The sequence below is a fragment of the Poromitra crassiceps genome, assembly GCF_964638095.1.
Source record: "Poromitra crassiceps genome assembly, chromosome: 1".
Taxonomy (NCBI): domain Eukaryota; kingdom Metazoa; phylum Chordata; class Actinopteri; order Beryciformes; family Melamphaidae; genus Poromitra; species Poromitra crassiceps.
The window spans coordinates 6225976-6253336 of NC_139623.1; the positions used below are offsets into that span (position 1 = coordinate 6225976).

Sequence of the window (27361 nt, forward strand, 5' to 3'; positions counted from 1 at the left end):
AAAGCAGGACCCATCAATGCTCACCCCCACTGTGCTGAGAGGCTAGCTCCGCCCCTGGGAGAGAGACAGTACTGACAGAGATAGGCAGGCACATACTGTGGATATCAAAAGTCTACATGTCCTTTTACATTATTTTTTAGCTGCAACAGTTTTCGCCCTAAGAGGCTGACATTTTGCATGGAGGTCAAGTGTGTGTGTGTAAAGGTGTGTGTTTGTCTTCATGCCGATTGGCTAAACTACTATAGAGTGATCGACTCTGGTTGTCAGGTAGGAGGAGTGGCATACTGTGCATGTCCCTCCTTTGCTCTGCCTGCCTTATCTTGGGAGCCTTAGCTTCGGAGTTTTTTGACTCATTAGTTTCTGAACTTTTATGCTTGTATCTCAAGTATTACTACCACAACTCCAAAGAAGAAGAAATAGTGGGAATAGCATGACTGCTGCTAGCCCATTAATACAGAAAAACTTTTCTTCAACATCATTGTAAGCAATATCACCAATGAGCTTTTTTACTCCTTAATTAAAACGAGCAGACAGGACAGGGATGGGGCTTTGACTTACAACTGAACATTTAGTCCACTTTGTACAAAATACCATTCAGCCTAAAAATACAGAGATATGATTTTTGGTCCATATCGCTCGGCCCTAATTGTACTCTTCAGTAACTTGCAAAATAGACTTTAACCAACATGAAAATAATTGTGATAAGATCGTGGATCGGGATCCTGACTGAAAAAAATCGTGATATGATATTTTTGCCATATCGCCCACCCCTACTCTGTATCTAACTCTCCTCTCCTGTCTCTCTCTCCATTCAGGTTTTGGCAAAGGAGTGAATGTGGTGAAATATGAGGGAAGCTCCTGGCATGAATACTGCTTCAACTGTAAGAGATGCTCCCTCAGTCTGGCCAACAAGCGCTTCGTAGCCAACGGGGGCAACATCCTCTGTGCTGACTGTGCCAACAAGCAGTGAAGGGACAGGCCACCCGACCGAAGGGAAGCTGCTTCAACATGTGCCATCACACATCACACCGTGTCTTATATAGCAGCCTGCTTTTTTACTTAATTAACGTCCAAAGTTTCAGTTTCAATATTGATGGGCGGTTATACATGTACGCTTATGTTATAAAATTGAGTTAAGTTGAAAGAGTTTATCATAACTGAACTGAAGTTAAATTCCCGGCAGCAGTATTTCCAGATTTGGCCAGACGTTCCTACAGACACAATTGGCCGTGTCTGCCGGTGGGAAGCCAGTGGGGTATGAGTCCTGGTCGCTGCACTTGCACCTTCTCTGATCGGCCATGGCACCTGTTCGGGGGAGGGGAACTGGGGGGAATAGTGTAATCCTCCCACGCACTACACCCTGCCGGTGAAACCCCTCGCTGTCAGGTCAAAAGAAGTGGCTGGCGACTGCACATGTATCGGAGGACGCATACGCAGCAGCTAGTCTGCAACTCTCCCCAGATTAGCAGAGGGGGTAGAGCAAAGAACAGTACAGCAGGGGTGAAAAATTATTGACGGGAGAAAAATTAGAAGAAAAAATAAGTTTGAAATATGTTGAAATATGTTTAAAGGAAATCACAAAGGGCCCTATCTTCGTAGAGGCGATATCCGCTATTTACACTTGCGCACCTGTTTACATACTGACCACAATACCCATACTGACCACAACACCCTTACTGACCACAACACCCTGACCACAACGTCCTTACTGACCACAACACCTTGACTGACCACAACGTCCCTACTGACCACAACGCCCTTACTGACCACAACACCCTTACTGACCCCAATGCCCTTACTGACCACAACGCCCTGACTGACCACAACGCCCTGACTGACCACAGCGCCATTAGCGACCACAACACCCTGACTGACCACAACACCCTTACTGACCACAACGCCCTGACTCACAACACTCTTACTGACCACAATGCCCTGACTGACCACAACGCCCTTACTGACCACAATGCCCTGACTGACCACAACACCCTGACTGACCACAACGCCTTTAGTGACCACAATGCCCTGACTGACCACAACACCCTGACTGACCACAATGCCCTGACTGACCACAACGCTCTGACAACACCCTGACTGACCAAAATGCCCTTAGTGACCAAAATGCCCTGACTGACCACAACACCCTTAGTGACCACAACGCCCTGACTGACCACAACCCCCTTACTGACCACAACGCCCTGACTGACCACAACACAAAATTGGTGCCCCTTTGCACATATCAACTCTGACTAAATGTGCACTATTTGGTGTCTATATGTCACATTTAACCCCCAGGTCACCGGATGCTTGGACCCCGTCAATCGCCGCTTGCCGCTATATTTATTATTATTATTATTAATAGGTCAGACTCAAGGTTAAAGGTAATGCTAGTTACCTACTATCACTGTGCATAGTTCAATTTCATAAAGGGTTAAGAAATCAATGCTTGTTGGAGTTTTGGTAACACATTTAAAATATATACATGAATTTGTGATTACCGTATTATTTTTTTTAACTCAACTCTCTTATGTAATATAAAGCTGCTTTGTCCTGGTAGATTTTTTTTTCCTTATGTTAGTGGCTTTGGTGTCAATGTTAACATTTTTTATTTTATTTTTTAAAGTGATATTATTGTCTTATTGCCGCAAATCCTAATTATAAATTGGAAAAAGCAAAGTCCTTTGTATATTATTATGGTCAACATAGGTTAGAAGTATCTAATATTCCATGCACTTTTCTAAGCAATTTCACTTCTTTCAGTCTTACTTATAAAGGGGAGAAGAAAATATCAAATTGGAATACATGAAGCAAACTGCATGTTTGTACTGATCTGCTAAATGGAAATAAAGATGTTTATTTTCTCTTTTTTTACAAAGCTGAGCACAACCTTTGTTTTCTTGATTTAGAACACGTTAGATGCATGACAATGTATAGGCCGCTACTGCAAAAGGAAACTTGGAACTTGAGTCTGTCTAATGTCTAAATGTATTTCCCTGTGAAATGGAGACAGTTCCTGATTCTACAGGTCAACACCAGCTGTTTGAGGATCCTGTTGACAAGAGCAAATACATAATTAAGAATTGACAATAAACCATCCAGTCTGTGGAAAGTAATCTCAATGACAGCGTTTGTTTCCGAGCATCAAGTAGTCTTACCTGCAGATACTGCGAGGGGGAAAGCAACCTGTTTGAGTTGTTTAATGTCAAAGAGACAGAACAGAAGATTGAGAGTGAGCAGGCAAAAAACATGTTTTTAATTTATAAAATCACATTACTTGACAACCTAGGGGGAAATTAAATTGTTGGATCAACAACATACACTTGAGGAATTATACATAACAAAACACGAGCCTATAATAAGAGTGATCATCATCAAGTGATCAGGTGATGAAGTGAAATACTAATGAATGAATGAATAGAACAACTGCATTTACAGAATAGGAATTTTGTAAATTTTTCATGAAAAGAACCGATTTTCATGCATCAGTCTAACTAGGCCATACCTGGCTGTGTATCACTATGGTGATTTATGACATCACTGATGATGTCAACATGAGTAGAAGGCAGCATGCACACCCCTTGCTTGTCTCTTTGTCTTATGGTGCAGGGAATCCAATTCCCAGAAGATCCATTTCCACTTCACTTCTACATTGATTAATTCAAAAGTGTTGACATTTCGGTCACAAGGACCTTTCTCAAGACATATCATACATAGTCTCTTAAAACAGACTGTCTCATCTACATCCGGCGAATGCAGCTATACAGTCTGTACGTTACACCCCCAGAACATGCACAAGGAAGTTGGGAAAAAAACTTCAGACAGGAAAGAAGTTCGACGGAATCCGACCAATCACGACACGTGTGTCCACGAAAAATGCGGCATATTGGATTTTGATTGGACTAATGAGCGGAAGACCCGCCTTTCTGCGATTCTGATTGGACTAATGAGCGGAAAACCCGCCTTTCTACTTCCCATTCCGGTTGGTGCATGATTCTCCCCCACGAAGTACAGACAGTATGGCGGAAGCATTTGAAAATTGCGGAAGCCAACTCGTCTGTTCTAAGAGACTATATCATACACAGATCACATCACTGATGATGTCACAATGTTGGGGTGGGGCGGAGCCTCATCCCGCACATCACCTGTCAATCAGACAGTAGGGGTGGAGCCTCTTCCCACACATCACCTGTCAATCAAACTGAGGGCGGAGCTTCTTCCCACACATCACCTGCCAACCACAGTGTGGGCGGAGCCTCTTCTCTCACATCACCTGTTATCAGTGTGGGCGGAGCCGGATACTTCAAAATCGTCTTGCTGAGCCCATTTGTCTGGGTCACTGATATGTCTGAACAAAAATAAAAATGTTGAAAAATCGTTCTTTTTAGTTTGGGTCTGAGTGAAATGTAATACTGCCTCTCCTGATTCTAAATAGCTTAATTGTTTGGTTTGACCAAGTAAAAGTATTTTTATAAGCATTTTATGAAATGTAGATGGAGAAATGAATTGTGGAAGAAATCCCTTGGATCGTATGTTGAATGCGGAAGAGGGCGTGACTTTGGCACTCTACAGTACAGTAGCTTATCAATTTATTTATTTCTCTCCCCCTCCTCTCTCTCACACACACACTCCAATCCTATAGAATACACTGGTCTCTACTCCATTACTCTAAAAGGTTTGTACAGTTCTTGCACTATGACAGAACTTGCCTTCTGTCTGATTTTCCTGCTGTGAGACAAGTATTGCAGCTTGAGGACACACAGCACCTGTCCTTCACAATAAAGTATTTATGCTGCCGAGGGTCTGGACCAGCTTTGCTTGATTGTTCACCCAGGTAAGAAGTTATTTTATTCTCTCAAGGCTTGAACTGTTTTCAAACCTGACACTTGGACTGTAAGAATGTTAGTCTTAGCAAATGTTTTAGCCTTGCATTAAGATTTCAAAACTTTGTAAAACAAGTGAAAAATGTTAATCATGCTTAACAAAATTATTCAATGCTGTGTTACTTGTCTCTACTATTACATTATACATACACATAACATACATTAATGCCCACAGACTCTGACTGAAATAAACTTGTTTTCCTTCAGATTTGTGATGAGTTTTCTTCAGAAACTCTTGCATGTGTTTGTCTTCCAGTCTCTGCTGAGCAGCTCTTCCTCCGCTCTGGACCCAGGTAGGGAACTCATTCACAGGTCCGTCTGAATCAATCTGAGTTATGTGGAGAGACTTTATTTTATTTTATTTTACTTTTAACATTTTAGAATGGCAAAGTCATCAAAACTATGAAAGAACACAAATAGAATTAGGCAATGAGTGACCAAAAAACTGTTAAATCAAAACGATCATTTTTATGTACAATAACTTTGTTGAATTAAAAAAAATTTTTTTGCTGGTACCTGACTATTCCTAAAAGTGTGTGGATTTTAATTTTAAAATAATTTTTATATAAATGACACAAAACGCAGAAGAAATATGATCATTTTGACCAGTCATAAGTAGTCATATTGGCCGCACAGAATTTCTCAGGGTTCTAGGCCTATTTCATCACATTTTGGTGTTATTTCATTGTTTATCATTTGTGTTGTTTTAACACAATAAATGCATTAATTATCTAGCAGTCAAAATGACTGCTTGCGGCCATTTTAGAAGTTACTAGGCATGTCACGCGCGCTCGATTCGTGTGCTCGATTCGCCCGCCCTGCAGCTCACATACGCATCTTGGCTGCTGTGTGGCCTCGCCTGCACTATTGGCATGCGCAGCACAATTGCCCAACTTTGCATCACTGATGACATCACTCACTGATCACATCACAATGATGTCATCATGTCTATGACATCCTCAGTGATGTCACATTTGCCCAAGTGTAACTAAAAACCACAATTGCTAGAGTGACCTCACTGATGATGTCACAATGCCTATGACATCATCAGTGCCAATGACATCATCAGTGATGGTTTTGGTCAATAATGATGTCACTGATGACATCACTGATGATGTCATAGACATTGAGACATCAGTGATGATGTCATAAACATTGTGACATCAGTGATGTCATCAATGCCTAGTCACTGATGATATCTAAACCTAAGCCTCTTCACATCACGGATGACATCACAATTGCTCTTATGACACCACTGATGATGTGACAATGCCTATGACATCATCAGTGATGTCACAATGCACAATTGCTCAAGTGACATCACTGATGACATCACTTCCAGTTGAGTGACATCACTTCCCGGACAAAAATCACAAATGTCTGGCCCTTCTAGTTTTTTATGCAATTTTATCTCAGATTTTTAGCTAAATACAGGGCAGGGCATCAGCACCAAGGAAGAGATGGTTGCCAAGTAATGGTTGCCAAGCAACTGGTGCATGGTGACACTGAACCACATAATTTGTAAAAAAATAAAAATAAAAAAATAAACATGAACATAGTGACTTAGGGACAAGAGCAGTGTTTCAGATTTTGCTCAAACTGCACATCATAGGAAGATCAGGGTCACCTCCACACGAGTGGTTTAGCCTGAAGACCGGCTAGAGAGGTTTATGTGCACTTCTGCATGAGAAAGTAACTTCTACAATACCAGCAGCTGGAATAAACATATTTGACATGGAAAACAAAGATGTTTGAACAAAATGTTGCCTCCTAGGTTGAGAAGACAGACCAAGCAAACCATCTCAGAACTGCACCTCATTGGCTGAAAGTGTGCACACCTTATGTACAGTACAGTACAGCTCATGACTGCTTACAACTACAATACGAGTTGTAAGCCAGCAGCAGGACCTGTCAATTTAGAAAGCCTCCTCTCTTATCTCATATCTCTGCCTGGCTTTTAACCTTCCACACAGTATTTAGCTTTAATAGGCCACAAGATGGCGACATACAGTAACAAAGCAGAGCACATTCTAAAGAGTAATCATTTTCTGACCTTAGTACTTGCATATTGACCGATGGATCATGCCTGTCCACTGCACACGGCCTCTTCTTTGTATGATCCATTGGTTCTTCAGCTGCTAGGCCACATCTGACCTCTTCACCTAAAACACACTCGGGTTGCTGTGGTACAAGCTTAGTGCTTGTGATAATTGTTACATGCACACATTTCCCCCAAAATGAGTATACTCACGTTGTCCTTGCTAGACGACCCAAACAAAGCACACATACTTATATCAGTAGACTGGATAGACCTGCTTGCATAACCAACTTACTGTCTTTGTAGAAAGCATCGTCTATCTGAGACAGTAATCTTTGAGGAAAGCGTCGTCTATCCGAGACAGTTGTCTTTGAGGAAAGCATTGTCTATCTGAGACAGTTGCTGTTCAGTAATGAACGGGAAACTGCAACTACTGAAGTGGATTTGGTTGAAGTGACTCACTCCACTTCCACACTGTACACAGAATTATGTATACTTTTGAATTATGTATGCAGTTTGGTACATCATCCAAACTGCTGTGTTCACTACAAACTTTTAGATGCAGCCTCAGACAGGGACATTTCTGCACCATTCTTTGTGACAGAGAAGAGAAAACCTATTTGCATCATGCTAGTATGTACTTCAGTTGATTCCACTTGCAACACATTCAAAACCAGCTCTCTATGGTACAACAGGCATAGCCAGATTAACTCTGGTGTGTACATGATTAATCTCATTATAATGGCCAAATTCATATTCATAAATGTAAATTTACAGGTAAGAAAGCTTTGCCTGTAACAATGAATTCAAACAATACATGTATTCGATTCAAATCTCTTCAAAACAAAAATTAAATTAAAATGAAAACTAACTGCTTGTACTGTAGCTGTACGGCTGTACTGTACTGTACGGCTGTAGCTCAGGAGGTAGAGCAGGTCATCCACTAATCGCTTTGGATAAGAGGTCGGTGGTTCGATTCCCGGCTCCTCCAGTCTGCATGTCGAAGTGTCCTTGGGCAAGACACTGAACCCCAAATTGCTCCCATTGGTGTGCCAGCACCCTGCATGGTAACCTGCCGCCATCGGTGTACGAATGGGTGAATGTACCTACTGACTGTAAAGCGCTTTGGATAAAAGTGCTATATAAATGCAGGCCATTTACCATTTACTGTTTCTCACATAGCCGCATCTCTGCCTGCTATTGGTCGGTGAGCTACGCGCTCATTTGACAGGCGACATGTCAATCACAGCCAGTTCAGTCTGCTTTATACTGTAGTCTATTTTACGAACCCAGAACACGCAAGTATGAGTTGTATAAAAATTCACGAATGAAAGGTGAAATTAGCCTGACCCCTCGTGCAAAAGTGTAGGGTCTCATTTATTTTCTCAAAACAAAATTAGAGGCAGTTCGTACAGCACACATAGTAACAGAAGAACATAGTAACAGAAGGAATTCTGGAAAATGTGTACATGCTCTTTTCTGGGAGGTTTTCACGGACTAAAGCAGTCCACCAATTTAGCCTGACCCCTCATGCAAAAGTGTAGGGTCTCATTTATTTTCTCAAAACAAAATTAGAGGCAGTTCGTACAGCACACATAGTAACACAAGAACAGTAACAGAAGAACATAGTAACAGCAGAAATTCTGGAAAACGTGTACATGCTCTTTTCTGGGAGGGTTTCACGCACTAAAGCAGTCCACCAGGTTTTTTGAGTTCCAGGGACCTGCATGGTTTCGCAGAAACTGCTCGTTGACAAGCTCCTTGGCTGCCTGATAGAGGCTGGCGTCCACCTACAACACAACAATTGACAAGATGAAAGAGCTTTCATGTGGGATTTCACAACATACCATGGTTACAAAACAACAATTGACAAGATGAGAGAGCTTTCATGTGGGATTTCACAACATACCACAACAATTTACATTACATTACGTCATTTGGCAGACGCTTTTATCCAAAGCGACTTACAGTAACACATTTCGTCAACAATAGAGAAATCAACTATGCAACATAATCTATGACAGCTACAAATTTTGAAGGAATAGAGTGGTAAAGTTTTTTTTTGTTGGAGAGAAAGATGTTAGTTCAAGAAGGGGCCATGTGGAGGAGCCTTTACAAGATGATAGCTTTCATGTGGGATTTCACAACATACCATGGTTACAAAACAGCTTTCACTCATGCTGTTGCAGGATCCACTGCACATTGCCCATACTTGCACTTCTCTTAATGATACTTTTGTATAGCCCCGCCCCCAGCACTCAGTCTGAGCATTGGAGCTCATGTGTGATTATCTTTAGCTGAAACACACCTTGACACTGTGGTAAGTAGGCAGATCCAGCAGGTAGCTGTGCCCACCCAGCTGTGCAACGTGGCAGAAGAATTTGTAGAGGGCTCTCTTGCAAAGTCTGCTGGAGAAGCCAGGGCCACTCACTGATGGGGAGCTGGAAGATACAAAACCATAAATCATATTGCAACAAACGTTTAATCGTCAAAATCTTGATTGCCTTGGCTTACACCTTACATTACTGGTTTTCTGTGCTGTGGGAATCTGAGTTGGTATACAGGAAAATGGGTCCTCAAATTATTCTAGGGTAATTGTTTGCTTCAGCAGGAAGCTCTAAAGCCCTTTTAGACTGGCCAAAAATCCCACTAATATCCACAAACTAGTGGCATTTTCTTCAGTCTAAAAGTTTCCAGGCCGGGCCGTTTAGCCGATAGAGCGACCCTGCAAGTGAGGTGGGTTTTTACGCGATGGCTCTGCACGCCATGGTCATATAAATCTTGGCAGTGGTCCAACGCGTTATTTTCTGACTCTGCTTCTCCTCCGACATAACTTCTTCGTCTAAAGACCACCTCACCTGGGTGGACAACTGCAGCACACTTCGTCCTCCACAGCTTCACCACCACCACACAAACAATAGAAAAAGTCCTGGTGTGGTCCTGGCATTGTTTCATTAAAAAAAATAAAAAAATGCCATACATCACAGCATTCTAATTCACAGTAATATTAAAACCAATGCCGGTTTTCCTTTTTTTTCAGGAGGTGTGTACACATTTATAATTCTCATTTTCGTGTTTGCATAAAAACAATTGGTAAAAAGAGGGAGATTATACGCACATCACGGAAAAGGTGCAATTAAGGCTGGAGCAAAAAACGCTGCATAAATTAAAGAAGGTAGAGCCTGCACACTTGCTCACAATGCCAAAAGTTAAATTCAAAGAAACAAACGTTTTCGATCCATACTGGATCTTCGTCAGGTCAGCAATGATGACCTGACGAAGATCCAGTGTGGATCGAAAATGTTTGTTTCTTTGAATTTAACTTTTGGCATTGTGTGCATAAAAACAATTAACTAAAAGGATTCACCCTGGGATAATTTTCTACTTTGAATAATTTCAGCTTCACTTTAAAAAATATATAGCAACACCATCAGCTCTTTTGACCACATAATCATTACATCCACTATGTCTGCCTGTGTCGTCAACCTTAATTCTTGTGCACATATAATATCACATTGTGTTTTAAGAAGAGCATTCATTTTCATGTTTCTGTTCTATATTGACTTGATGCCTCTCACATTATAGGAAGTAATTGAGAGTAGAGTAATTTAAAGCAAAGGAGTTGGAAATCTTGGCTACTCAGTTGGACTTGTGCTTTTTATTCAGTGATTCCCACAGGCTGAAATTTGAGTTTCTTAACAGTTAATTACTTTACATTGACGGAATATGCAGAGAGAAAAAAAGCGTCTCTCATGCGAGTGCACCCCACACAGTCCAGGCACATAGACTGCGTCAAGTCAGCCAGAATGTAAGTAGGTCGCCGCTTTAGCTCTTTCAAAATAAAACCCTTGTTGTAATGTTAACATTTTGAGTAATGCTTTACAGCCAGTTTAACTCCATATGTAATCTTAACATCACGAGTATTTGATACAACGTTTGTGGCTTCGTTTGTTGAAACACCCTTTTCTCCTCCAACGTGCATCAGTAAGGCTATTTACTTGTTTAAATGACATTATTTTGAAAGTTTTAACCGGAAGTTTCCATTTTGTTTTGGCTGGCCTGACACTGGCCCAGTGCAGCCAGCCGCCTGAGAAGAGAGGGGGGGGGGGGGGGGGAACAGAGAGCCTGCAGACGTGCTGAAACTTACGGGGTTGAGATTGTGAGATAAAAGTTTAAAAGGCGATGTTGCTGCTGCTGCTGCCCCCTGCTGCTTTCCTGGGTAACAAAAAAACAAGTACCAGTGGGACTTTTGATGTAAAAAAAAGGTCTAAGTTAAACTCTAACAGCCAGAATCAAACTCTGTTTCACAGGTCTTTCAAACAGGGGTGAGATTACGTACTCTTGCTAGAACACAACCATTGATCAACATAGATCTGCATGGAAGATTGTCTTCCACCTTTGCTCTGCTCTACTACAGCACATTCCCCTTTAACGGTTGCAGATGTCATGTTCAAGCTACATGTCTTTTGATTTCAAGTTGAGTCTGACATTAACTTAGGGCAGCGCTTCCCAACCTTTTCCAAATCAGGGCCCACTTGAAAATCTCAAAACTTTTCGCGGCCCACCTCCGACCCCCCCATGCGTTCTCAGAGCACTTTTTATTTTAACGATAACGATCGAACATTCAGGACTGAAATGATGAACTGAATGCAGGGAAAAACGTAGGAACCTCCACAGTCACTAACACAGCATCTGAAACATGTTGCAGCATTCTCAGTATGACAGTTTTCACAGAGCTGTCCATTAGATGATGTGATGTGCGACGCCTGTTGAGTCATCCAAGTGCGTGCGTAAAAACAACTGTCGTATGCTTTGTATCAGCTGTTCTCACATGTTTCTGCCATGTCATAAATTCTGCGTTTGACTGTGTTATCCAAGAATGAGATGAGGTTGATAGGCTGCACTGCCTTCTCTCCCAACATCAGCCACACCATCTGTCTTGCAGCGGGAAGAATTACAATTTCCCACTGCCTCCACTGCCTTTGTGTTTTGGCTGCCCATGCATGTTGACTCAGTTACTTTCTTCTTGGTGTGATATTCCCTGAGCTTGTTCGCAAAAAATCCAAATGGCGTGGTCACATACTGTCCATGCTTTGTCTCGATGTCAGGGAGTTCCCTAAGTGCCGGTCTGGCCTGTGTCTGACCGGCTATTTAGGGGTTCACGCCCCGAAGGGGCTGAAGCCCTATTGTTTTTGTGCTGGTTTATTATTCTCGTCGCCTCGACGCAAATTCCTGTGAGTTGGTAAATGGTTGAGAGCTGAAATGTGGCACAATGACAGATATTGGGTGCTAGTTTCTGCTCAAGAAATATATTTCGAATCGGCCTGAAGGTGGCGCTATAATTAAAGGTTTAAAGTTAAAGGCCATAACTTCTAGGGCTGTGCCGATTCACTTATCTCCCGATTCGATACTATCACGATACTTTGGTGCCGATTCGATATATATTGCGATTCACGATTATTGCGATTCTACGATTATTGCGATTCGATATTACGATTTATTGCGATTTTTGTTTATTTTTTTCTTTTATTTTTTCAGTTTGTTTGCTTTTTTACACTAGATTAGAACATGGGAAAAGTTGAATCATACACTAGAGACTGTATATTATATATCATGAGTAGGGCTGGGCGATATAGTTAAAAACAGGGGCGGACTGGGATCATAATTCAGGCCGGGCATTAGATACCAAGCAGGCCAGGCCGATATGGGCCAACGCGCGTGAAATTTGGGCCGTTTGAAGCCAGATTTGGGTCCAATTTTACAATGAGATGCACCCACTTTAACCCTGAAGTGTAATTATTACTTCAGACTAACTAATAAAGTAATAAAACCACTAGTAAACCAGTAGGCGGCGCCTGGCCTGCTGTTCAGTGAGTGGCCTGACTGCAAGCACCCAAAAAAAAAAAAATTTTTTTTTTTTTTTTTTTTTTTTAAATTTGCGATTATCGATTCTGGAATAAAAGATCGATCCAAAAAATCGTGACATTAAAAATCGCGATACTTAGGTGAATCGATTTTTTCCCCCACCCCTAATAACTTCCACACCGTTTGTCCGATTTTCAAGCATTTTTCCCCCCAGATGTTCAGGTGAACCTGCTCTACAAATTTGCCATAAGGACCCTCAAGGTCTGTCTGGATTTTTTTTTAGATATTTTGAAAAGTTTGGAAAACACATTTTCGACATCTCCTCATACACCGTTTGACCGATTTCCACCAAAATCGTCAGGAAGCATCTATGGAGCAAGCTCTACAATCCTGATTTTGGGATTTTTGGAATCTACTTTCGTTTTGGAGATATTAATCGTCAAATTTGTGAGAGGGCGTGGCCTCTCAGCTAAATTGTCATAACTTCATGACCGATTAACGAATCTTCACTAAACTTGCTGGAGATGTTCGGGGATCATCAGAGACCATGTCTGTCAAATTCTGTGCAATAGAGGGTATGCACGTGATGTCACAGAGGCAGAAGTCACTGTGGGGTCACGCCCACTGAGTCACAGCAAGACTGAGCTTGAATGCAGTCATCAGCCTAGATAACTGACACCTGCTGCTCAGGGAGGAATTTGACACTCAATTTGACACTCATTCCTGATTGAGGGGGCGTCTTCCAGTGGGTGTGCATACCCTCTATTCGACCAAAAGGGGGCGCCATAAACGCCAGAAATGGGCATGGCCTAACACAAAAAAGGCCATAACTCTGCACCTGTTTGTCCAATAATCGCGAAACTTGGCAGATATATCAAGGAGGATGTCCTAGCCAAAATCAGAAGTTTTGTCATCATTGGTGAAAGTGGGCGGGGTCTATGGTGTAAGCATGTAATAGCGGTAAATCAAGTCGCATTTGCATAATCGGTTGCCAACTTCTCAGCCTTATATGGAATGGCATTTCCGACATAATTTTTCGCAATTTGACCAAATTGATGTAAAAAGTGGGCATGGCCTAACACAAAATATGCCGTAACTTCACACCCGTTTGTAACTCCCAGGCTGTTTCTCCAATTTCCAAGCAACTTTTTTCCACATGTTCACCTGAACGTGCTCTACAAATTTGCCTCCAGCACTATTAGGGGTTCAATTTGCGCAAGGCATGAATCCCTGCTATCGCCGCTTGCGGCTATATTTTAAAGATTGAATTTTTGCAGAGTTGGGGTAGCCATGCTGTATTAACTGCGTGAATGGAGCCACTAAAACACACACACACAGACACGCACAAAATCATTGCACAGTGTTATTGCATGAAAGCGCACCGTCTTTTTTTCTTGCCTGCCATTCATGATCCATCGCGATCATAACAGACTTCAGACTTCAGACTTCAGACTTCAGACAACTTTTATTAATCCCAGAAGGGCAATTCAGTTTCACAGCCTACCCAATACCTTCAAAGCTCACAGTGAGCTACAAACTTCAGACATGACAGGACGTAACGTAAGAGCATGACATGACATAAACAAACAAATAAACAAACAAATAATGTCAGAGATAACAGATCAGACTCATATAAACATGAACAAGAAATAAAAAGTATACATATATTTCTATATGTAAAGACATGAGAACATGTATAAAAAATAAAAATATATATATATATGTATGAGCAAGCCTAACCTGTTCGTCACAGACAGGATACGTACAGCCTGTTGTGCACTCATACTGTATGAGTGAAGGCATTCACTTAAAATGACTACTGTCTGTGTTTAACAGCCTGACAGCTGAAGGAAAGAAAGACTTGGAGTACCTGTTCGTTCTCCTAGGGGGCGCATAGTAGCGCCGGCCTGAGGGCATCAGAGCAAATTCACTGGACAAAATGTGGCTAGATTGTCTTATGATCTTTTTTGCCTTCTGTACCACACGTTTCTCCCAGATGGAGCACAGGTTATTCTGCTGGACTCCAATAATCCTGGAGCAGACCTTGACTATAGCGTTTAGGCTATTCCTGTCCTTCACAGACAACACGTTGAACCAGCAAATAAATGAAAAAGTTAAAAGACTTTCAATAAAAGATTGATAAAAATTACAAAGAATGGTGTCACAGACATTAAAGGAACTGAGCTTCCGCATTAAGTGGATTCTTTGCTGACCACGCTTGACAATAGACTCTGTGTTCGCCTCAAACTTGAGTTGAGAGTCGAACACTGTTCCTAGACATAACATGACATGAGCCCGCGTGAGGTAAGCTAAGTAAATAACATGCTCTATTCAGCTTTTGAAATATCTTACTAAATTAGCATTTATTCTGTTAATAATGCTGTTGTCCTGTTCATTTAGACTAACGTTAGAATCTAACTCTAATCTAAAATGATCATTACCTGCAAATCTTTTTTGGGTTGGAGAATTTTGGAAATACAGGTCCTCAAGAAAAAGAACAACGGTTCTAAAGTGGCACCCATCTTAAGGCCCCTGGAAACCCAAATCCACAATAACCTAACTATGTAATTTAGGGTCTTATGTGGATAATAGTATCGTAAAAGTATCCTAAATATTGCCATTTAAGGTTTTGTACTTTCTGGATGTTGGGTTTGAAGTGGGTGTGCTTATGCTCCAGACTTATTACACAATACGCTGCCATATGCTAGCATACAGCTGCATCTCCACCTTACCCATCAATGTGGCAGCCACTTCCGCTGTCCAGAACCTCAATGTCCGGGTCTCCAAGGCACCAGTTGATACTGAGATGCTCGTGCCGGGAGGACGTCAGGACAGGCCCCACTTGGTCACCACAGAGAAAGAAGATATTCTGTTTCCTGTAGGGCGGGACCAGTGGCTCCTCCCATCCATCACCCAGTCGCTTGTTGGTAATGTCAGACAAGTCCTCAGCAGAGAGGGTCTGGCTCCCTGTACAAGTAATACTACACATTAAAAAGTGCTTTTCACTGGCAATTTCCCATTGTGGCTGGCCATGTAAATCAATAGGATAGCAGTATCTGTTAGGGAGAGAAAGGCAGTTATGTGATGGGAAGAGCAGAGGGTTTGATAAAAAAAAAAACAAGTGCAAATTCCCAATAGCTGCAACCAGATATGTGATGTCTGATGTCAGTCAGAGTGTGACCTCATCCACTCCATTGTGAAATTGACTAGAGCCCGACTGATATATCGATCCACCGATATTGGCCGATAACCGATATATCCGTATCGGCCGATATGTTGGCCGATATTTTTTTTATTTTGTATTTTTTAAGTTATAGACAGCATGTTGTGTATATTTGATATTCTTTCTTAACTCAAGTTATACTTTATAGTTGTTCTATTTGTGGTTTTGTATTTCTAGTTATTTATAATGATTAAATTCCCAGTTAAGTTTACCGTTTCATTGCATTGATGTCATTTTGGACAATAAAGTTTATTGATAAGCTGTAAAATATCCTGCCTACATTACATATCTCGTCATGTCAAGTCATATCTTTGTCAAGTGTTTGATATTTGAGGGATCATTGCAAAAACCTTTTTTTAATATAATAATAATATAAGAATATTGGCTGATATATCGATATTGGCATCGGCCTAAAGAAAATCCAGTATTGGTCGGGCTCTAAAATTGACAATACAAATACAAGGACATTCAAATGAAATGTAAAATAGGTAATTATTCTGACATGAAAAAGTAGCTAACAAAGTGAAAATCTTTCATTTCATGATGACACTGGGATTGCAGTTGTTTACCTAGCACCATGCTGGTGATGTAGAGCGGCTGGATGAAGTGGCTCAGCAGCGCCCCCTGGACGCCGGTGACGGCCCAACGACACAACTTGTCACTACCAGACATGCAACAGACCTTGGAACCCCAGACACCGGGGTCGAGGTAGGTCACAGGAACCAAGAGGCCCTTGGAATGGTACTGCAGCTTCAGGAAGGTACAGATGTTGTTCACTGTGCCCCTGAACACAACATTAGATTGTAGTTTAGTTGTTTACCTGCTATTTCTGCTTTCATATTTAACCAACATTCAATCATCTGCATATGAGACGTCGTCGGACTGTAAACGACGACAGAAGCAGAAGTGGACGTCCGCTCTACACCGGAAACCGTCTGTCCCTGAGTCCCTGAGTGACCTGCTCATAATCATTATTTCAAACATAGAGATGCTTCCATTTCCAACTCGCATAATTTCAAGCAAATTTTTTGGAATGCAAGCAAATCTTTTAAGACAAGTCAAGAATGATGATGCTGTGTGATTTACAACAAGTGTTATATACGGTAGGTTTCCATTTTTATCAGACAACAGACCTGCTGTTTTAGAATGAATTCTTTCATTTCGACTACATCAAGGCATTTAATTTATACATTGCAAAATATAGCTTGAAACAATGCACATGTGACATAACATATTTGTATATGTAAATAATCCACAAAGGGAAAAATAGACTGCTGTACTTGAAGTAGAAGTTCTTTGCGGCTCCTTCTGGGCACTGATTGGTGTAGAGATGCAGGTTGACCCTGGGTTTGAGCTGAAGCTGGTGGCAGTCTGTACTGCTCTGGAAGATGCAGCGCTCCTTGGCCTTTGGATCACCAAAGAACAGCAGGATCTGCTTGTACAAGAACCTGAGCAGAACGACACCTTCTCACTATCAGCAACATTGGGATCTTCTATCCACTAATAGAGCCAGCAATGGCAAAAGAGAGTGAGCAAGGCAATTCTAGGTAGCCTGTAGCACGTTTCGTATGTGTTACGAAGGCTCCAACATAATAACAGCAACAACAATAATAACAATAAAGTGTATATAGCACTTAAAAACAAACAGGAATAATGAGGTATTGAGCACAAAACAATATGAGATAAGCAAAAAACAGCAAACAGTAATAACACATAAAACATAACAGGTGAGAAAGGAATCACAGGAAAGCTAGCCTATCATCATCATCCCACATAAATGGGAGCTCGGGCTCGGTTTCTCTGTCCCACTGGGATGTCATAAATCCCACTGTGACATCATCCATGATGTCATAAATCCCACTGTGACATCATCAGTGATGTCATAAATCCATTGATGACATCATAAGTGATGTCATAAATCTGACATCATCAGCGATGCTGGTCTCATTGGCCACACAGCAGCCGAGTTGCGGGCAAGGCCACACAGCGGCCGAGCTGTGAATGCAAGCTGCAGGGGCAGCTCAGTGAGCTGCAGAGCGGGAGAGCCTGTCATATAAATGGCAGCTAGTGCTCTGTCTGTTTCTCTGTCCCACTATAATTGTCCCACTGTGATGTCATAAATCCCACTGTGACATCAGTGTTGTCATAAATCCCACTGTGACATCATTGATGTCATAAATCCCACCGTGACATCATCAGTGATGTCATAAATCCCACTGACATCAGTGATGTCATAAATCCCACTGTGACATCAGTGATGTCATAAATCCCACTGTGACATCATCAGTGATGTCATAAATCCCACTGACATCAGTGATGTCATAAATCCCACTGTGACATCATCAGTGATGTCATAAATCCCACTGACATCAGTGATGTCAAATCCCACTGTGACATCAGTGATGTCATAAATCCCACTGTGACATCATCAGTGATGTCATAAATCCCACTGACATCAGTGATGTCATAAATCCCACTGTGACATCAGTGATGTCATAACTCACTCATAAATCCCACTGTGACATCAGTGATGTCATAAATCCCACTGTGACATCAGTGATGTCATAAATCCCACTGTGACATCAGTGATGTCATAAATCACTCATAAATCCCACTGTGACATCAGTGATGTCATAAATCCCACTGTGACATCAGTGATGTCATAAATCACTCATAAATCCCACTGTGACATCAGTGATGTCATAAATCCCACTGTGACATCATCAGTGATGTCATAAATCTGACATCATCAGTGATGCTGGTCTCATTGGCCACATAGCAGCCGAGCTGCGGGCAAGGCCACGTGGCCGAGCTGCAGGGCCAGCTTGGCGAGCTACAGGGCCAGCTCGTACTGTAAACGTGTGTTTTAAGAAACATAGGGGTAAAAATACATTTTATTAATTTTACGGGAACTGGACATTTCCCACTCTAGCTCCAAAATTAAAAAGACAACTCTAAATGCTATTCATATTGGTTGGTTATTCACCCTCTTTGTTAACCATAAAAGCTGTTTGTACCTTTGGAGCGCCCGTCTGGCAATGACAATGGCATGGCAGTCGTGGATCATGGTCCCATTGTAGCAAAGCCACTTGGTGCAGCTTGAACGGCCAGTTCCCAATGCCACCACCTTGTAACGCTCCCAGTGCTGACCCGCTGTGTCTATGGAGGAAAATAAATTGCCCCAATATTTTTTTTATTAACATCGCTGCTTTAGTTAGTAACTGGCAGAGACAGAGGTGAGTTTAAACGATAAGTTCACCCAAAAATGAAAATTCAGTCATTATCTTCTCACCCCCATGTCGATGGAAGGACAGGTGAAACTTTTTAGTCCACAAAACAGTCCTGGAGTCTCACAGAAAAACACCGTTGCAGAATTCTCCTAAAGAATTGAAGTGAATGGGGACCAACCTGGCGTAATCCAAAGACCCTTTTACACAGAGATCCCGCAACATGGCCATTAGGAAAACCCACAAATGAGTCAGTCACATGAGTCACATGCGTGCGCGACGACAGTTTTACTGCTCTGGATGCGTTGCACAGCTGCTTTCATAAGGCCATGTTCAGACTAGGAGGCCAAATCTGATTTGTGAACTTTAGTAAACCTATTAATGACTTTATCCAGATTGGTTTTATGAGTCTGGACGCTCCAAGTCTGATTTGTATCACTTGTCCCGAACCACATATGGAGGTAGTTTCCAATCTGCTTTCGACTGATGTGACTTCAGTGCGGACGCGCAGATCCACCAAATCTGATTTGAACGTCACTCGCAACTCGTCATCGAATGCTTCTGCGCAGGAAAACCAGGTCACCAACGTGCGTATTTACTGACGCCCACGTCGTTACCATAGCAACCCATGCAGATAGGCTGTTTAGGTCTGAACACACAGATCCGACTTGACAATCAGATTTGTGGCAGTGCGGCACACTACCAAATCAGATTTGGGAAACCAATCAAGATAATGATGATTAATGACTATCAGCAAATCAGATTTGCCTGTAATGTGAACATGGCCTAAGAGTTCCTTCTGCTTCGTCGGTGTTACAAACTCAGCTATTATCGGTCTTCAATTAATCCAAGGTCTTCAAATGGAGGTAGCAGGTAGAGAGAGGTAGGCTACAGAAACAGTTCTTATTCTTTCCAATTTCTTTTAATTACCTCATGCGCTCTCAATTGGTCACATTTGTGACAAATAGATCACAGTCGAGTCCACACAGAAAATATGCGGTGGGATTCGTTTTATGGACACATCAAATAATAATTACAGTGAATAATCCTTCCAAAATGTTTGTTTTGAGGGCACATAGGCTACCTCATTTGAAGATTTTATTTACTCCACCATGTAGGCCAGGGGTGGGCAACTCTTTTTCATGGGGGGCCACATGAGAAACCCAGATTGTTGCCGGGGGCCGAACAAATATTGTCATGCCGTAACCCAGTGTTTCCCAACCAGGGGTACGTGTACCCCTAGGGGTACTTGAGCAGCTTGCAGGGGGTACTTGGAAAGATTGGGGATTACAATTTATTTACAAAATGATTAAAACATCATTCCAAGTAATTTCATAGGCCCAGCTTAGTAAAACTGACGACTTTTTCCAATTGAAAACAGTTAGAATTGTATTAAAGGGGGTAATTCAAATGATGTTCATTTAATAAGATGTGTTAGATAGGCCTACTAAAAGTTTAATATCATTTTAATAAAACAAATTTCAGAAAATCATCGACACACATGAGTGAGGGGGTACTTTGGCATGGCAGAACAGCTCAATGGGTACATAAGACCAAAAAGGTTGGGAACCACTGCCGTAACCCATGGATGGGCAACTTTGATGATAGAGAGGGCCACAAAAAAATGTCCTCGCTACCAGTTTTTGCTGAGGGCTGAACGGTGCCAGCGCAAAAAAGTTTGGGCATTTGAAGCCAGGTTTAGAGGAATAACTCATTTTAAATTAACAATTGTGATGTCATTATTCAGTCTTAACCACCAATATTTGATCCTTTTCCTCACTCACTCCTATGTCACCACCTGCTCTCCCTGCAGGGCTTGAAATTAACTTTTTTCACCACCTGCCAATATGGCTGCTAGATTTTAAAGTTACCAGCCAATTAGAATTTCCACTATCCAAAATGTTTTTCTTGAAATAAACCAGAATATGAGTGGGTTAATTTAAGCATAAGTATCAGTAAGTGGCCCCGGATTCTCAAAGCCTGTGTTAAGGGTCACACAAGAACAAAAATGCACTCTTGAAGCTAAATAAATCCAAAACCAACAAGTTAATTATTTAAATTTCTACTTCAATGTAGAACAGTCATTTCTTACACATGAGATTACTTTTAGCCTTTTAGTCATAAATATTATTGAAAGATATTCCATATTCCAGACTGAAATGCTATAACAGAAGAGTATTGCCCAGAATGACATGAACATTTGGACACTTATTCAGCGGGTATATTGCATGTTGCGTTCAAGTGCACTGTAAAAAAAACAATCTCAATTCCATCGCGGGCCACACAGGGGGCGCCCGCGGGCCGCATGTTGACCATGTATGATGTAGGCTATAGTAGAGAGTGCAGCAGCTGCAGTCTGCTTCAGACTCGCCCTGTCTGTCTGACTCTGTGTATGTGTGTGAGAGAGTTCACGTCTTTAATAAAGGGTTTGTCTGCGTGTTTCACTGCTCTAACTCAAAATTATTTAATACTGTTGCTTTGTCACGTTCTGAGCCTGCCCCATCCGCACCCGCGATATTTTCCTAATTTGCCAACCCAGACCGCCTGTGGGGCGTGCCAGCCCGCGGGACCCGGCGGGTTCTGGATAGCCCGCGCATCACTACTAGCTGGGGACAGAGGAACGTTAGGTCATGATGGAGAGAGAGGGAGGGAGGGAGAGAGCGAGAGAGAGGGAGGGAGAGAGAGAAATAGACAACATCAATATCCTCAGCATGCAGAGGCACAAAGATACAGAACTGGGCCAGTGTTGCCAAGGAAAGTAACTATTGGCAGCTCAGAAAGTCGCTAGATGACATCATAGGCTATTTTGAATCTCAATATATAATGCTGCACGCCGCGGCATAGCCCGTTTTAATATTCAGTGCTGGATCCGCCTACCCGCGCCAGATTCGGCGTACGCCATTAACAATTACAGATAAACCCAATCCTCAGTCCCTGCTCTCAGGGAGCGAGCTGCACTGTGTGTGGGACAGACAGAGAGAAAGAGAGAGACCAAACTGGCATCCGTGGTGCCAACTTATTGCCAAATGCTTTGTGATTCACACATTAACACTTCCCATGTTCAGAAAAAGTCGACAGATTAAATATAGCGACAAAGTTGCAGAGTTGGCAACACTGAACTGGGCAAACATTATATTCAATCATCATTATCTATCATTGTCTGTGTGTGCCTTGAATGCACCCCAGGTGGGATTGGGCTGAAAATGTGCATGGCGGTGTGTGTTATGATCCGGGGAAGGTCATGCCAGGGCAGGTTGGCAAATCCTTGAAACCATCTACAAAGTCCTGGAAACCAGAAAGTCCTGGAAACCACCTAGTAAGTCCTGGAAACCACCTAGAAAGTCCTGTAAACCACCTAGTAAGTCCTGGAAACCACCTAGAAAGTCCTGGAGACCACCATCATTTCCAACCAACAGGTGCAGTGCTTATTCTCCACATACCCATGTCTCCCTCTGATACACAGTTCAGATTTACACACCTTCACTCCCAGTGACACTCTGCTTCATGCTGGCCATCAATAACAACACTGACCTCAACCTTCAGTCACCCTGCTTCAGCTGGATGTTCCCATGTTAACATTAATATTATTTGGTACATTATTTTGTATAGCTTCCATACATACATTTCATTTGTCCAAGGATGTCTCGCTCTCTCCGCTAAATAGGCCGTGCGGAAACTAAGCGAGAGAGACAGGTTCCTCTCGTTCCAGCGATGTCTGTGCCGCACGGGAGTTTAAACTGAGGGACTGTTGTGAAACAAAACACTCTGTGTAGCGGAGCCTCTTCGGTTATATAACAGTGACGTTTTAAATCACGGTTAAAGGTCCTTACACATCGGGAACGTTTTTTTCGTGCGATTAATTCGCACGTCAATAATATTTTCCGAACCTATATCAGTCAATGCAACCGTGCATACCAACGGCGAAGTTTCGCCGAGCGTTATTGCGGTGTTTATTTTTTCGAACCACGGTCGATTTTTCTGAAATTCGCTTCCGGCGTGTACACATCTGTGGCTGTGATTGATAGGTGGGTCAAAACTCGCATCGCAATTTCGTGGTGTATATTCGCATCGCTCTTGATGTGTAAGGACCTTAATAGTCAAACCGGTTAACCCCTGCATCCCTATGTCATAGGCATAGTGATGTCATCAGTGATGCGAAGTTGGGCAATTGTGTACTGCACATGCCAATAGGGCAGGCGATTGTGCATGCCAATAGAGGGTATGCACACCCACTGGAACACGCCCCCTCGAGTGTCAAAATGAGTGTCAAGTTCCTCCCTGAGCAGCAGGTGTCAGTTATCTAGGCTGATTACTGCATTCAAGCTCAGTCTTGCTGCGACTCAGTGGGCGTGACCCCACAGTGACTTCTGCCTCTGTGACATCACATGCATACCCTCTATAGAGCCATTCCTGAAGATGTACACAAAAATATAGCTTTGTGCTATTTAACCCAGGCAATGCCAGGTACATTGCTGGTTTTAAGTATTTTAATCATCTGAGGTTCATCCAGTACATTTTCAAGTAGAGCCCGACCGATACTGGATTTTTGATGCCGATGCCGATACCGATACTAGGGAGTAAAAAAATTCCGATATCGATATATCGGCCGATATTCTTATATTAAATCTACACATTATATTACACAATGTTTTTGCAATGATCCCTCAAATATCAAACACTTGACAAAGATATGACTTGACATGATTTAAGATATGTAATGTAGGCAGGATATTTTACAGCTTATCAATCAACTTTATTGTCCAAATTGACATCAATGCAATGAAATAGTAAACTTAACTGGGGATTTAATAATGATAAATAACTAGAAATACAAAAACACAAATATAACGAATATAAAATATAACTTGAATTAAGAAAAAAGATCAAATATACACAACATGTTGTCTATGACTTAAAAAAAAAAAAAAAAAAAAAAAAATAGGCATATCGGCAAACATATCGGCCGATACCGATATATCGTTATCGGCCAATATCGGCCGATAATATCGGTGGGCCGATATATCGGTCGGGCTCTATTTTCAAGACACAATCAACCTCAAAAGCGGGCACATGAGTCGAATAAAGTAGCACTCACTGTACATCAGTGTTCATTTCCTCTTTTTTTTGTAAATAAAAATGGATTTAACTGCTATTTTTTCCAGGCCTTGCCAGGCTCAAACCTCTCTTTGGCAATGGGACAGACACGACAACTAATGATAAGAAGTCATGTGGAAACAATCAATTACCGTATATGAAAAACCTCCATCAACAAGCTGGACTTTAAGCCAATCCAAACTGACATACTGTACCTGAGGTGTCCGACAGGACAAATGCAGCCATGTGGCTCTTACAGCCGTGGAACTCGGGACTCATCTTCAACAGGCTGTCAAACTTCTCACTACTTATTGCTGTCATATGATTCTTGTGCCAGTCAGTTTCCCAAACTGGAGAACAGAAAGAAACAATGAAAAGACAAGCTATATAACGGGACAGAAGCTATACCAACCGTCTCTGTAACAGCCCATAATGATAACAACATGCACTTGCCTGGACACAAAAATACAACGTTGGTTTTGCACTTAAGGGGATAATGCATTACTCTCAGTGGAGATTCATTCAGTTCAAATGAGAGAATCCGTTTCTGCTGCATCATTCTGCAGGCAAGTGAGACTAAATAAAAAATATTGTGAGCAGAAAATGTAATTTGGGCACACTGGTCTGTTTACAGATAAGTGTCTTGGTGCTGTTTTTTCATATTGTTAAAGGTAAGGGGGATTCGACAGCTCAAACCAACAATCTGCATGTCTATAAATCTTATTGTGTTGATTCAGATAATCACGAGTAGCGCTTTTGAGGCTTCACAGACAAATGTGTCGGAAACGGGTTCACTCAAATAACAGTGCACATAGATGACATCTGCTGGACAAATAAATGTAGTGCAACCAAGACAGCCTGGGATGGTTTGGGATGTGATGTGCCATGCATAATGCACGTTTCTGTTTGACTACACTAATGTTGAAGACAGTGTATGTATGTCATTTGGCACGTCTGATTCCAAATCTACATATCTATTTTTGTCATGATGAAGCATTTTTTGCTGCCGTTATGTTTATGAAATGTTCTATACAAATAAAGAATGACTAATGTTATCTTTACATGGGTCTGGTACAACACACAGATTATGTAGATTATGTTAAGTATTTGACAAACTATGTACTTGGGTTTTGGGGTACATAGGTGTGCCTGGTTTGACTGTGCCAACCTGTCAAACCAAACCCGCCACGTAACTGAATGAAGCAGCCCTTTTCACAGCAACTGTTTGCAGGTGGTGAAGCAGGTGTAACCAATAAGATTAACGAGGGCCCTGGCACTGGAACACCTAAATGGAATGGAACCATGATTAACCCATTGATACCTGATGCAGCATTTGTGTGTGTATCCCTTTAAGACAGCGAACCGCGTTAGATGGTATTGGTTACACCTGCTTTACCACCTCAAAACGGTTGCTGTGAAATGGGTCTATTGCTTCATACTAGAGGTCGACCGATTATCCGATAAATCGACACGGATAGCATGTTTTACAAACTATCGTTATCGGCGGATGTTGGCTCCGATAGCGGCCGATGCCTGCGCAGCCTCTGCCGGCCACGCAAGGACGCACATCACCGTTCTGCATGGAGGCTCCAAACACGAAGTTAACTTTAAGACAGCCTTATTAGTAAATTGTGGGCAAGATAAGGTTGTTGTTCATCATATGGCAGTAGTAAAGTAGTAATGAATTAGACTGAAGAAGCTGCTTTACCGAACGCAGGCAGCCATGCTGTCTGACTGTGTTTTGCTAGCGCGAGCATGCTGCTGCGGTGGGTAGGGAGAGGGCAGTTTACGTTATGTAGACAGACTTTTAATTACGTGTTTCAATGTAGACTACATCAGATAACGTAATATGCTCTCTCTGCATTTTGCTAGCGCGAGCATGCTGCTGCGGTGGGGGGAAGGGCAGTTTACGTTATGTAGACAGACTTAATTACATGTTTCAATGTAGACTACATCAGATAACGTTATATGCTCTCTGTTTTGCTAGCGCGAGCATGCTGCTGCGGTGGGGGGGGAGGGCAGTTTACATTATGTAGACAGACTTAATTACATGTTTCAATGTAGACTACATCAGATAACGTTATATGCTCTCTCTGTTTTGCTAGCGCGAGCATGCTGCTGCGGTGGGGGGGGAGGGCAGTTTACATTATGTAGACAGACTTAATTACATGTTTCAATGTAGACTACATCAGATAACGTTATATGCTCTCTCTGTTTTGCTAGCGCGAGCATGCTGCTGCGGTGGGGGGGGAGGGCAGTTTACGTTATGTAGATAGACTACATCAGATAACGTTATATGCTCTCTGTTTTGCTAGCGCGAGCATGCTGCTGCGGTGGGGGGGGAGGGCAGTTTACATTATGTAGACAGACTTAATTACATGTTTCAATGTAGACTACATCAGATAACGTTATATGCTCTCTCTGTTTTGCTAGCGCGAGCATGCTGCTGCGGTGGGGGGGGAGGGCAGTTTACATTATGTAGACAGACTTAATTACATGTTTCAATGTAGACTACATCAGATAACGTTATATGCTCTCTCTGTTTTGCTAGCGCGAGCATGCTGCTGCGGTGGGGGGGGAGGGCAGTTTACGTTATGTAGACAGACTTAATTACATGTTTCAATGTAGACTACATCAGATAACGTTATATGCTCTGTTTTGCTAGCGCGAGCATGCTGCTGCGGTGGGGGGGGAGGGCAGTTTACGTTATGTAGACAGACTTAATTACATGTTTCAATGTAGACTACATCAGATAACGTTATATGCTCTCTCTGTTTTGCTAGCGCGAGCATGCTGCTGCGGTGGGGGGGAGGGCAGTTTACATTATGTAGACAGACTTAATTACATGTTTCAATGTAGACTACATCAGATAACGTTATATGCTCTCTCTGTTTTGCTAGCGCGAGCATGCTGCTGCGGTGGGGGGGGAGGGCAGTTTACGTTATGTAGACAGACTTAATTACATGTTTCAATGTAGACTACATCAGATAACGTTATATGCTCTCTCTGTTTTGCTAGCGCGAGCATGCTGGTG

General features: G+C 42.1%; 2 protein-coding genes across 2 annotated transcripts in view; one reads left to right on the forward strand and one right to left on the reverse strand.

Annotated features, from left to right (window-relative positions):
* Positions 1-2870, forward strand: part of fhl1b (four and a half LIM domains 1b) — a 45194-nt gene extending 42324 nt beyond the window's left edge. The window contains exon 6 of the mRNA XM_083637408.1: positions 816-2870. Within this exon, the coding sequence (XP_083493534.1) occupies positions 816-970 (155 nt within the window). The 3' untranslated portion in view covers positions 971-2870. The remainder of the gene's footprint in view (positions 1-815) is intronic.
* Positions 2871-8503: 5633 nt separating this feature from the next.
* The window catches only part of adad2 (adenosine deaminase domain containing 2), a gene marked incomplete at its 5' end in the record, with an annotated part of 48252 nt that continues 29394 nt past the window's right edge, over positions 8504-27361 (reverse strand). Inside the window, 7 exons of the mRNA XM_083647960.1 lie at positions 8504-8708; positions 9227-9359; positions 15516-15750; positions 16576-16790; positions 17287-17454; positions 19024-19165; positions 24543-24677. Of these exons, the coding sequence (XP_083504086.1) occupies positions 8598-8708; positions 9227-9359; positions 15516-15750; positions 16576-16790; positions 17287-17454; positions 19024-19165; positions 24543-24677 (1139 nt within the window). The 3' untranslated portion in view covers positions 8504-8597. The remainder of the gene's footprint in view (positions 8709-9226; positions 9360-15515; positions 15751-16575; positions 16791-17286; positions 17455-19023; positions 19166-24542; positions 24678-27361) is intronic.